We start from the raw sequence: 13,804 nt of genomic DNA on the forward strand, positions 1-13,804 counted from the left end.
AGAGAGAGAGAGAGAGAGGGGAACTAGTGAGGGCTTTTTGTTTGTTTTGTGTTTATGTGCTCTGCCTCAATTTTTTCAAATGCAAGTTCATGATTAAGAAAAAATGAGATGATATTTAATGTGTCTAGCCAATTAGGCCCTTAAAGATGTCTGCTCTCCTATTATTTTATACCTTGGGCCTGTTAAACTTTATAATTCTGCAGAAAAAAACAACAGTGAAACAAAAATACATCTCAAGAAACGGAGAATTGGTCTAGAAAGAATTTTTAATTCAATAAATATTATATGAATATTCTAGGGATGATTACAGTGTTTTCCAACCGCCTGGGCTGGTACAACATGGAACTACTACTGTCCCAATTTCAGAAGCGTCTTACATTTGGCATCCAGAGGGAGCTGTGTGACCTGGTCCGGGTATCCTTACTTAATGCACAGAGAGCCAGATCCCTCTATGCTTCTGGCTTTCTTACTGTGGCCGATCTTGCCAGAGCAGATGTTGCTGAGGTGGAAAGTATTCTGAAAAATGCTGTGCCTTTTAAAAGGTAAGAAAAATCCCCTTGTCTACATATGTTATTAAATGAAAACAGGTAAATTTGTAAATAATAGATAATATATTAAAATATTTTTCCCTTAGATAATATCATGCCATATTTGGTATAAGTGGAAGAAAATGTGGCTCCTTTTCCCCTTTGAGGATTACTTTTTTCTTTTTTTGTATATTTAAAATATATTTTATGACTTTAAGGACACTTCTAAATGTATCATAACTCTCTCCTAGAAAGTTTGAGTAAAGTTAAGTTACTAATGTTTCTGCATTGATGGATTTTAGTTCTCAGTATATATCCAGGGCTCATCTTAGATTTTCTTCAGGCAAGAAAACTTCAAAATATACTCTTCTTGAATATTCTTTGGAACACTAGTCTCTCAAAAACAGTTTATGAGAAGAGGACTTCTTGATGTGTGTGTGTGTGTGTGTGTGTGTGTGTGTGTGTGTGTGTGTGTGTAACCAATTCATTGAATGGGCTGGACTCAGCATATTATCAAGGAATAGCTTAATTATTTTCTCAACCATTATTCTTTGAACTCACTGTTGTATGGAATCTCAGCCAGATTCTATAGCTGTTTAGGCAGTTTCCAGTATTAACAGTTTTATTTTCAGGTTTTAAAAATTTGTTCTAAATTAGAGCATTAATCTCATTTCCAGTTCAGTGCTTCTTTCCTCTTTGGTTTGACACACGCTCTGAAACTTGAAACATGTGGGAAGGGATGGGGGCATAGTCAAAGAAAGGGCCTCACTGCGCAGTGCCACCTCACATCATGGGCTCTACTCCGTGTATTTCGGCAGCAATGCAGGTATGATTCCTGCTAGTGGGCCCTGGTACAGCATGCACTACAGCCAGCATAGCTATAGCTGTATAGCTACCTCTACCTAGATTTTGAAGGATGAAATTGCTTGGAGTCTTAAGCATATGCAACCCAAGCAGAGAATGTGGAGCTGTGGGGGCAGGGTCATCCCCTGTGACCCCAGATTGCAAGATCCACTGGTGGGCGATTTTGTCACTTTTGGGTGTGCCTCTGGCTGAAACCTACATAGAGTATGCTTTAAAACCTACTTATAAAGGTGTTGATCTCCTCTGGAGCCTGTGATTTTCACAGACTCTTTGGATATATTCATACTTGCTTAGAAATATGTAATAAAAGACCTGAGGTGAAAAAATTCAGATGTGGGAGTATCTCTGTGGTAACAGCATACCATATATCATACTTAACCCTTCCAGGGAGTCATCTGAAGTCAGTACACATTTTAAAAAAGTTAATTGGAAAAAATTTGTAAACACATTTTGGAATCTCTTCTGTGTGATTCTAAGGCCATTATTGCCATGACTGTGATTCTTCTGAAAGCCCAGAACCTTCACTGATCAAAATTAATGAAACATAGTAATATGAGAAATCAACATTATCTGCCTCCTCATGTGACATACTGAGAAAGACACAACATTACTCCTGGAATATTTTTATCAAAAATGTCTAATGTGAATTTAACTGTAGAGAAACATCAGACAAACCTAAATTGAGAGACATTCTACAAAATAATTGGCCAGTACTTTTCAAAAATATCAAGGTCGTGGAAACAAAGACTGAGGAGCTGATTCCAATTAAAGCAGGCTAAAGAGACATGACAACTAAATGTACCACCTTACTCTAGATTGGATTAGAAAAAGGACATACTTGGAACAATTGGTAAATTTTGCGTAAGGTATGTAGATTAGATACGGTATTGTATTAATGTTAATTTTCTGAATAGAAACTGATGTATTTGGAGACTGGCCACCCTTTCAGTGCCCGGTATGTAAAAGCCAGAAAACCCATCCAACATTCAGATTGTCTCAAATAGCTTGCCATTACCAACAATCTGTAATGAATTACCTTGTGCATATGTATTTTCATATTGTTGGTGATGTTTCTTCAGAGTAAATTCCTAGAAATGAGATTTCAGAAGGTAAGTGCATATATATAGATTTATTAGATTCCAAATTGCTCTGCAGAAGGGTCTAGCCAAGTTGCGCTCTCACTAGTCTATTACCCCTCAGCTCACCAGTAGAATCCATTGTTAGAGGTTGTTAAAAAACTGAGTAAATTTGAAGATCCAACTAGCTTTATTAGGTGATTCATGAATTGCAGCATCCAATCTAGGAACTAGAAGGGGTTTTACTAAAAGATGGAAGGTTTTTATAGGAAGAAGGATAGGGCAAAGGAGCTATTAGCAAAATAAAAGAAAGGATTATTTTTATACCAGGGCAGCTTTTTGGGGGTAAAAGGGAAAGGCAAGGGGGTTTTATCATGCAGATTGTATCTTGCGGGTGGGGAGGGAGGATGGACAGATTACCTCTTGGTGCTGACCAGGAAATTCTAGACTGGTTGATTAAGATTACATTTCTGGTGAATGTCAAAACTGCAGTTAGGTTAGGTATTAAATCTAGGTTTGGTATCATGGGCTTTAGCCATTTGGGGCCTGTGGCTTTTCTCTTTAATAATTCCCTCTTTTTCATCATACTCTCAGCCTGAGAGATGTGATCAAAATTTAAGGCATTAGCTTCGCTCTCAACTACTGCTCTGCAGCTTTGTTGATCTTTGTTGTGCTATCCATAGGTCATGACGTCTTTGATGAACTCCTATGATATTCACAGGCCATGACTTCAGGTTTGTTACCGAGTCCAAGCTTGTTCTGCTGCACAACAGACCAATAAATCAGGAGACGAGGTGTTGAGGCAAGGAATAGCGACTTTGTTTGAAAAGCTGGGCATCCGAGAAGATGGCAGACTAGAGTCCTAGAGTACCATCTTATCTGGGTCTGATGCTAGTTTCTTTTATAGAACAGAGAGGGGGAGGAGGTGAGGAAGTAAAGTAAAAAGGCTCTAAGTCTTGCAAAATATCTTCTGGTTTGGCCAGCCTCTGGGAGGGGATGTGTTAATTTCTTCTTTCTTGCAGTCATTCAGGGGTGGGCAGGGGCAGGATGTTTCCCTGTGAGCTGAACGAAGGCACTTTGGTTTAACATTGAGGCAGAGGGGCAGGGTTCCCCAAGGGAGGCCATTATGTACGCTTATAGCGATAAACAGCATCCTTTTAGTGATTATAGTCACAAAAGCAACGGGAAGCAAAGGTTAAAGTAAAAGAAACAGATCCAACATGGAGTCAGATTTTGTTCTTCCCTGTTACAGGTTCACAATTTCTAAGGTGGCTGTTCTCGTTTCTTTTCTCATGTTCCACTCTTAGGGAGATCATTTCTCTGCTGGTCAGTGGCTGTGAACATGCATTTAAAACTTTTGAGAGGATCCAATGCGCTGATGTTTATGATAACTATAAATAGGATAACTCCCAGTATTTGGAGTGTGCTTCAGAGCCATAGTCCCCAAGACCCAAACCAGTCAAAGACACTGTTGAAGGAGTCACCTTTTTAAGCCAAGTGGCTTACTCAGTGATCTTACATAATTAAGTTTCAAGTTCACCAGAAGTGTCAATCCAGGTACAACAGATGGTATTGGTCATAGCACAGACACTTCCCTGCTCAGCTAAAAGATTATCAAGGGCTATCTTATTATCAAGAGCAACTATGGCCAGAGAGTCTAAGTATTTCTGTTGGGCAACTAGTGCCCTAGCAGTGGAATCTGCAATGTTCTCTAAGAGTTGAGGAAAGGTCCTGATCATATTCTTCTTTGTTTTAACTCCTAATCAGCCAAAGGAAACAGTTCTTGAATCATGAATCCTCCTGTTAGGCCTTTTCTAGAACAGTTAGGGGCACAGTTAGATAACCTAAGACGCCTAGTACAGTTGTGTGCCAGCCATATGGGCATTCATAGGCCCAAGGAGAATGATAACCACCACAGACAAAGACAAGACCTGTCGGGATGCAAACCATTCCTGTTAAGGAATACTGATAAAAGATTTATTCACAGGGACTGCTGCCTTTACCTGTTCAAGCCAGGAGTCAGTCAGGTTTTTAGTGCATGTGGAAAGAGAATCTCCCATCCTAAAACAGAGTTATCCTGAATACTGAAGGTTATCCCTTCTTAGTAATGGCCTGGGAGATACAGATGAGGGTGTTATCTTTCCAGGCCAATGCCAGAGTGAAACTAAGAAAGAAAAGGAGAAAGGGTTTCATGTTTAACTAAAGCAAGAAGACTAGAATCTGCTGTCTTGGGCGAAGGTAGTAGACATCGATATCAGCGACTTTTCTTACTCATCATTTTGATTCAGGGGTCTCCAGTGTTGTATAGGACCAGATGTCGGGTGGTCCTCCTTAGCTGTGAGACATGTACCCAAGGCTCAATACTTTCTATAGTTCTGCATCAGTGTCAGTGGTCAGGAGCACTTGGTAAGCTCCCTTCTGACAGGGCTCGAAGGCTGCCTTTGTTCTTAGTGATGTCAAATCAGAAGGGTGGGAGAAAATTGGAAATATTAGTTTGGTGAGTTGTAGCCAGATATTTAAGGACACTAGAAGAATTCAGGATCCAGTCCAGTTTACAGGTATGTAATAAAACCTCAAAGACAATTAACAGGACTAGAATCTAATTCTATCTACAAAGGTGCAAAGATAATTTTTCTCTCTAATTACCCCTATTTTTTTTTTAACCAAAGATAATCATAGTAAAACTAATTTGCTTGCATTAAACTTGGCCTGATTATTTATATAAGTACAGCAAGAATAATGATTGACCATATAAGTCCTTTTTTAAGACTGCTTTGCTGAAACCTTGTAAGCAAGGTACCAGGTCGATTTTTTTTGAAGCAGTTCTTTGAAGCTATCTGGTCATATCTGAGTCTGTGCACGCCTTTCTCAAATATGACATTCCAGTCAAAGCCTTGGTAATATAGCCAGTGTTTCTAATTGTATCCTGTTACAAGGAGAAAAGATTGTTATTGAACTTATGCAAGCAAATAAATTGTTAAGAGAGTAAGAATATTCACTGAGAGTTCCTGAATTCTGGAGGTATCAGGTGGGGAGAAAAAGTTTCATCTTTGTTCACAAAGGTATACTTTACTAAATTGTTGTAAGTCATAGATAGCTTAAGAAAAGGTCTCCTTAAATCTGGAAAACCAAAAACATTAGAGTATCCTCCTCAGGTCATGTAGTCCTATGTAATTAATTCTTTTTCTGCTTGAATACAGTTTTTCAAGGGTCCACAGGGAGGAAGCCTGAGGCCTTTAGGGACCCAAATAGTTGTTCTTACATACACTGTGGTGGGTGAAGGAATGGGAAAACAGAAAAATGAGATTTGTCAGGGAGCCAGGAAGAACCATGAGGCCATCTTGGTTTTCCCACAGCTCCAACTGTTTGTTTAATTTACAGCCATTGTTTACCCATCTTAGTTTCTCTGATTCAGGAGCATACTGTCATCTGTTATAAGGACATCAGGTCTGGCAGTAAGTGGGCCATTTTTGGAGAAGTAGAATGAATCTCATCAACACTTGCCACAATCTTTATATAGATCCTGTTGCCTTTACATGAAAGTCAACTAGGTCATTTCCCTGTTACTCAGGTTCAATGTTTTTAGTGTGAGCCTCAATTTTGATGAGTAATTTCAGAAAGTAAGTGAATAGCAGTAAAAGGATTGTTTACTTGTTACCCATTTCTGATTGGGGTCCCAGAGGATGTCATACACCATTTTAAGATAATGACTAGAATTATAAGTTAAGATTACACCAGGATATATCAAGTTTCTAGGAATTTCACACAATTTCTAGAACACTTATACACCTAATCAAGTACAACATAAAGAAGGCTTAATGTTACTTCTTGTTTGGTAATGCTTCCCATGTAATTTAACATACCAAATAAGCCTAACATCTTTTGAAATGTTCCAGGGGCCTCTGAAAAATTTCAGTTAGTTTGTGGTCAAAAGACTTCATTCAGAATTTGATTTGGGGAAGTTTGTCAAAGATATCGAATGGTTTGGACACTTGACTAAATAGGATCACAGGTCCATATGAAACAATACTCGATTGTCTATTTAGCAGGTGAAGGAAAATTAAGTTCTAGTTTTATATAAGTACACTGTTGATATTAAAACTTAATTTTTAAAATGCTTATAATAATTCAGTTTTAGCCAGCTTGATTACACAAGGTAAAATCTTTTCACTCTTCAGTGAAGAGAGAAAAGATTTTTGTATGCCTTTAGTTTACCCTTTATAACCAGAAGCTCTAGTTCAGACAAAATTACTCTCATTTCCCTTAACAAAATGCATCTTCATTCCTCATGCCTTTTCTTTTCTTTGTTTTTTTTAAAATTAATTATTATCTTTTTTTTTGGCTGCGTTGGGTCTTCGTTGCTGCACGCGGGCTTTCTCTAGTTGCGGTGAGAGGGGGCTACTCTTCGTTGCGGTATGCAGGCTTCTCATTGCAGCGGCTTCTCATGTTGCTGAGCACGGGCTCTAGGCCTGCGGGCTTCAGTAGTTGTGGCTCGTGGGCTCTTGAGCACAGGCTCAGTAGTTGTGGCACATGGACTTAGTTGCTCCGTGGCATGTGGGATCTTCCTGGACCAGGGCTCGAACTTGTGTCCCCTGCATTGGCAGGCAGATTCTTAACCAGTGTGCCGCCAGGGAAGTCCCTCATGCCTTTTCTAGCCAAAAACACATCCTGCTTTCCTTGCATATGGAGATGTTTCCTTTGTTGTTTCTTGTAGCTTTAATTACATATATTAGAATTTTTAATCTTATGAAAACCTTAATTTCTGGCTAAAATTTAGGAACTAAACAGTTGTGGACTCTTACACTAGCATTCCGAAGCTTGGCAAAATTATAAGTACTCTTTATAACTTCTAGAAACATGTGCTTTCTCATAGAAACTTTCTTAGCATGGCACTGTTGACTGAAAAAAAGAAAAGCACAATGTGAGAGTTGTGAGTTAAGTTTTATTTGGGGCAAAATGAGAACTATAGCCCGGGAGACAGCATTTCAGGTAGCTCTGAGAAGCCGCTCCAAAGAGGTAGCGGGGAAGGTCAGTGTTATATGACTTTAGTGAAGGGGGTATGAGCAGCCAAACACACATTTTGGCAGAGGGTTGCTGCTAGTCATGAGGAGCAGGTGTCACTGTTAATGATTTTAGTGCTTTTCTAGATATGAGGAATGTAAGAATTGGGCTCATAACATCTCCTGAAAATATCTATCTGAAGACCTGTTCTGCCAGTTTTTCCCAGAGCACGAAGTGCCTCATTCCTGATCTCCACCCTGAACTCCTTTCAGGGGGTGTTGAAGGTCAGCAGCTGCAGCAGCTCATGATTTAATCCTTGTAGAGGTAGATGGCAAGTGCCAATAGTTGGCAGCACCAAACATGCTCACTAATAATCCCAAATTTTATCTTTAGTTTTTCAACAATAGAAAGCCAAAAGTAGATAAAGCTATGTTCAGTAATTAATCTTTCACCTATTTTATCTTATTTGGAATGATCTAAATGTTCAATAAATTTCCGTTACTTAACCTAAGCTTAGCAAAACTTTAGGGTTTCAGGCTAAAGATTTGGAAAACTTATTTCAAAAGTTCACCTAGAAAATCTTTTTATTCTACTTTTATTTATTTAATTTACTTGCTCTAAACAATTATATTTAGGTTACTAATGAAAATTTCATCGTACCAAGTTATTTTTCTTGCTGACAAATTTGTTAACTTAGGTAGAGTAAAAATATTATAATTAATGCTGACAACTATTAAGACATGTCTGTTTTAATTAAAGCAACAAACTTAAACTAGCTTTTACTTCCTAAAGATTATCTTGGATAACCTGATCTTGAAAAGCATTTGAGTTAACTATATTCCTTAGAACTTTGGAATAGCCAATCCTTACAAGCTTGTCTTTAAACCAAAAAAAAAAAAAAAAAAAAAAAATACAGCTCTTATTGTAGATCAACTATATTTCAAAAAATAAAAAGATTACACGTCTGATGAAGGTTTAAATTGTATTTAGGTTATGGATTAAATCTAGGCTTGGTATCATGGGCTTTAGCACAAGTGATGCCATTTGGAGCCTCTGGTTTTTCTCTTTGACAAAAAGGTTTTCATTTTTACTAGTCGGATAGATGAGAAGTTGTATCTCAGTATGGTTTTAATGTGCATTTCTCTAAATGTGCGTGATGGTGAATATTTTTTCTTATTTTCCGCATTACTTAAAGAAATATATCTTTGTGAATTATCTGGTTATATCTTTTCCTTATGCTTCTACTAGGTTTTGGTTTTTACCCTCTCATTTTTAAAGAGTCTTAGAATCTTTCCTTTTTAAAACTGATTAGGGTTCTTAGCCATTTGTTTCACATGTATATTTCATATATTTTTCTCAAAACTTATCAATTGTCTTTTGACTTTATTGCATTGTTTTCACCATGCAGAATTTTTATTTTTCTTTTCATTTATTTTTTAGCAATCTTTTTTTTTTTTTGCTTCTAAATTGTCATAGTTAGGAAGATTTTTCATATATTGAGATGAAAGAGGAATTCACATGTTTTCTTCTAGTATTTGTAAGTTTGCATTTGGATTCCTGATGCATTTAGAATTTAATATTGTGTATGGTGTTAAGTCTGGATCCAATTTTATTTCTCAGTGGTTCCCATTTATAAAAAAGTTTATCTTTGTCCCAGTGATTTGAGATGCCATCATCATATATTAAATATCCATATGTAATTAAGTCTATTTCTGGACTTTCTATTCTCTATTTGCTATTCTTTCTGTCAATTAATGAGCCAGTACCATGCTTTTAATTATAAGGGCTTTATAGTGTGTTTTAATGTCTGGTAGGGTAAATTCTACCTTATGGTTTTTCAGTATTTTCTTGGCTATTCTTGCATGTTTGCCCATATGAAACTTAAAGTGCTTTTTGATATTGTATTAGAATTCGATTGAAATTTAATAGAACTGAAATCTTTATAATGTTGAGTGAACCTACCCAAGGATAGGTAATATCTTTGCATTGGATCTAGTCTTTTTGATTTTTCAGGAGTTTTAAAATATTTTCCTCATATAGGTTTTCAGGAGTTTTAGTTTTCCACATACAAATTTTGTACATTTCTTGTTAAATTTATTCCTATTTAATCATTATTCTGTTTTTAATTAGTGGCTCTCTTCTATGTCTTCTACATGGTTATTATTTGAATATGTAAAGGCTGTTGAGTTTTATATTTTTTTTTATCGTGCTATTTTCTGAATACTTTTGTTGTTTAAATTACTTTTATCATTGATTCTCAAGGATTTTCCAGGTATATTGTCATATCATTTGTAAATAGTTATTTTACTTTTTCCCTAACAATTCTTGTGCATCTAACTGATTTCTTTGGTCTAATTGAATTAGCTAATAGCTCTAATAGGTAGTGGTAGTAGACAGTAGTAATAGAGATAGTGGACATTTTTGCTTTGTTTGTGATCCTAGTGGAAATGCCTCTGCTACCCTAGTAAGATACTGACTTCAGGACTATGGTGTGTGTGTGTGTGTGTGTGTGTGTGTGTGTGTGTGTGTGTGTGTGTGTGTGTGTGTGTAATCATTTTAAGAAAATGTCCATTAATTGCAATTTTCTCGTATATTTTTTATCAGGAAAATTTTTTATTAAATTTTGTTAAAGGCTTTTTCAGTATCTATGGAGATAGTCATAGGTTTCTCCCCCTTTACATCTCTTAGCATGTTATATTAATAGATTTCCTACTGTTGAATCAGTTTTATGTTCCAGAATAAATTTCACTGGGTCGTGTTATATTATTTTTTTTACATGATGTTGGATTCTATCTGCTAATATTTAATATAGTATACTTTTGCATTGTTATCCATAAATAATATTAGTCTACAGTTTTTGTATGTATGTTCATATGTGTGTTTTGCACTATCTTTACTCAAGTTTTGATATCAGACTTTCTTCATGAAAAACAAAAAGGAAGATTTTTCCTTATTTTCAGTACTTTGGGACTGGTTAAAGGTTTGATATGATTACCCTATGAAACAGTCTTGGATGGTGCCTTTTTATGGGGTTAATTCTCTGATCACCTTCTCTATTTTATTTTTTCAGAACTTAATCTCTTTAAGCTTTCTATGTCTAGTGGGGTCAATTTTGGTAACCTTTCTTTCCCAACGAAATTATCTATTTCATCTGGATTTTCAAATATATTTTCATAGTGATCTGTAAATTAGTCTGTTAGGAATTTTAAATATTTCTTCTATTTCATTGGGTATGCCTCTTTTTTGATTTATTATTTTGTAAATTTCTACTTTCTGTTTTCTTCTTGATCAGATTAACTAGTGGTCTATTTTGTAAATTTTAAAAAATCAAGTATTTTCTTTTACTAGTTAGGTCTATTAAAAAAAATCTACCTCATTAAATCCTATTTTTTGAATTTTATTACTACTTCCTACTGCTTTCTTTTGTTTTACTTTGTCATACTTTTTCTAGTTCTTTTTGTTGAACTAGGAGTTTAATTTGTTGACATTCATATTTTTATTGATAAAATACTGTTTGTTTTTATTTTAATACTATGAATTTAGTACTGTGAATTTTCCTGTGGTGTCTTATTTTAAATGTAACCATAGATTCTGATATTTAGGGCTTTCGTTATATTTTTTTAGGAATTATGGAATTTGCATGTTTTCCCTTTTTTGCCTGGGTAGAAGTTCTTTTTTGTTGTTGTTGTTAATAATTTTTAGTTTTATTGCATTGCAATCTAAGCATGTTGTTTATAACATTTCTACTTTATGGAATTCACTGACAATTTCTTTGTTTACTAATATATGATCAATACAAACTAGATAGTTGTATTCTCTATTATAAAAGTAAAATATTTGAGATATTTTCACAAAGTCTACCTTTTTATTATGTTAATTAAGTCTTATTCATTCCTACTTATTCCCCCCTGCCAGTACTTCATCTGTCTTTTAATAAGAATGGTTTATTAAAGTCTACTAATTGTTAGTACACTTGTCTCTTTGTCTCCTTGTATCTCTTATAGTGTTTGCTTCACAAATGTGATTGCTTGTTATTTAGAGTGTAAATGTTCATAGTAAATATGACTGATTGATAGTTATCTTTGTTGTGCTTTTGGTTTTGAGCATTAAATTATACCCTTCTTGGAATATCCCTCACTGCTTTGTTCTTGTTTCCCTTTGCCTGGGAATTCCTTTGCCCATCCCTTTGTTTTTAGCCTTTTTGAAGTACTTTGTTTTAGATATGCTTTTTTATACCACATTGAGTTGTAGTTGTGTTTTGCTTTCTGAAACAAATTGAAGATCTTTTTAATAGATGATTTAATCCCATTCACATTTATCAATATGAATAACATGTTTCGTTTCAATTCTCTCAAATTATTTTATAATTATGTGTATTATGTGATATTTGCTGTTTGTTTCTCCACCCAAGGGTATTCTTTGGTATTTTATTTTTAAATTTAGAAAGGTGTATATTTTTGTTTTAATGGGTGCTTTTGTACTTTTTATTATCTGGTTTGTCAAAATTTTAATGTATCCTGTAATTCCTACCTATTGCCGAAACAACAGTCACTGACATTGAGCTTACTTTAACTTTCTTTTTCCCTCTCCCTTTTTCAAAGTGCATTATTTCTACTTTATCTCAATATAAAACTTGCGTACATTAATTTTCCACCTTTGCCTCCACCCTTGTGGGGGGTAGGGATGGAAGACTAATATAATCTACATTTTTAGTTATTCAGATTACCATCGTTCTTATTGCTCAAGTATTCCTTCCTCTCTTGAGTGGATGAAACTTATCCTCTAGTAGCTTTAGGTTCCTTGAGGAAGGCTTATATAATATAGAATTCTTCAAGTTCTTGTATGTTTCAGACAGTTTTTCCATAACCTTAATATTTGAAGCACACCTTGGCTGGATAGAAATCCTTGGTCTATACTTTCTTTTACTGAGTTTTTTGAAAATGTTGTTTCTTTGCTTTGTATGCTGTTTTCAAGAATTCTTATGGGAGTGTGATTCTTTTGCCCTTCCAAATATGTAGGCCTTGAGAGTTCTTTTCTTTTTTTTTTTTTTTAACATTTATTTGTTTATTTATTTTTGGCTGCGTTGGGTCTTCGTTGCTGTGTGTGGGCTCTCTCTAGTTGTGGTGAGCAGGGGCTACTCTTCATTGGGGTGCACAGGCTTCTCATTGCAGTGACTTCTCTTGTTGCGGAGCACATGCTCTAGGGCGCACGGGCTTCCGTAGTTGTGGCACGTGGGCTCAGTAGTTGTGGGTCGCGGGCTCTAGAGCACAGGCCCAGTAGTTGTGGTGCACGGGCTTAGTTGCTCCACGGCATGTGGGATCATTCTGGACCAGGGCTCAAACCCGTGTCCCCTGCATTGGCAGGCAGATTCTTAACCACTATGCCACCAAGGAAGTCCCGAGATTTATTTTCTATATCTTTGAAGTTCGATAGTTTTACTAGGCATTTTAGTTAACTCTTGCTATGGAAGAAATTACTTAAGAACTTAGTGTCTTAAAAGCAACTAGTAAATATATATTAACTCAAAGTTTCTGCAAGTCATGAATTTGGGAGTACCTTTCCTTGTAGTTCTGGTTTGAGCTCCTCAGGAGGTTGTAGTTAAGTTGTTGGCCAGAACTGAAGTCATCTGAAGGGCTGTCTTAGATCTGCTTTTAAGATGCCTCACACACATGCTGGCAGGTTGGTGTTCATTTCTCTACATGAACTTCTCCATAGAGCTGCTTGAGACCCTTACGCCATGATGGTTTGCTTCCCCAAGAGTGAGTGACCCAAAAGAGAGCAAAATGGAAACTGCAATGTCTTTTATGACCTAGCCTCAGTTTTTAGTTGTTTTGGGTGAGAGGCTAAATTGGTCCCTGTTATTTTATCTTGGTCGGAAACAGAAGTTTCCCAGCTTCCATAATTTTTATGCCTCATCCTGTGTTTCTTCTCTTCATGGTACTTTAGTTACGTATGTTTGACCTTTTAGGGTGTAGAATCTATTATTTTACTATGAAGAGCACTGATATTTTATCAGTCAGCTTGGCTAAGCTCAAACTTTTTCTGTCGTAGGCAATAGCTCAAATCTCTGTTCAGTTGTTTAGACTTTCACCTAGCTGCTTGGAGTCTCTCCACACTTGCATAGTTTTGAGGTCAGCCAGATATTTGGGCAGAATTTGTATGAAAAATATGGGGTTCTCCTTCCCTGGATCTCTCAATTCTGAACTTTCTCTCTTCATTTTGAATCTTTTGTAGTTACTCTGAACTGTCTTTCAAATTCTGTCAATCAATAAACTCCAGGTTTCCATTTAAAGACTCTTAGTGAGGCCTTCCCTAATGATGCTATTTAAAAATTGC

At 36.1% G+C, this 13,804-nt stretch overlaps 1 protein-coding gene across 10 annotated transcripts in view; it reads left to right on the top strand.

The window, feature by feature from the left end:
• Positions 1-13,804, top strand: part of POLQ (DNA polymerase theta) — a 120,254-nt gene that overhangs the window by 55,342 nt on the left and 51,108 nt on the right. For all 10 annotated transcript variants that reach the window (XR_009008219.1, XR_009008220.1, XM_007181854.2 and 7 more), the window contains one exon: positions 299-542. Coding sequence is in view for 8 of the 10 variants with exons in the window: in XM_007181854.2 (XP_007181916.2) it covers positions 299-542 (244 nt within the window). In the remaining 2 variants the exon portion in view is untranslated. The remainder of the gene's footprint in view (positions 1-298; positions 543-13,804) is intronic.

Source organism: Balaenoptera acutorostrata, chromosome 4 (assembly GCF_949987535.1).
Source record: "Balaenoptera acutorostrata chromosome 4, mBalAcu1.1, whole genome shotgun sequence".
Classification (NCBI taxonomy): Eukaryota; Metazoa; Chordata; class Mammalia; order Artiodactyla; family Balaenopteridae; genus Balaenoptera; species Balaenoptera acutorostrata.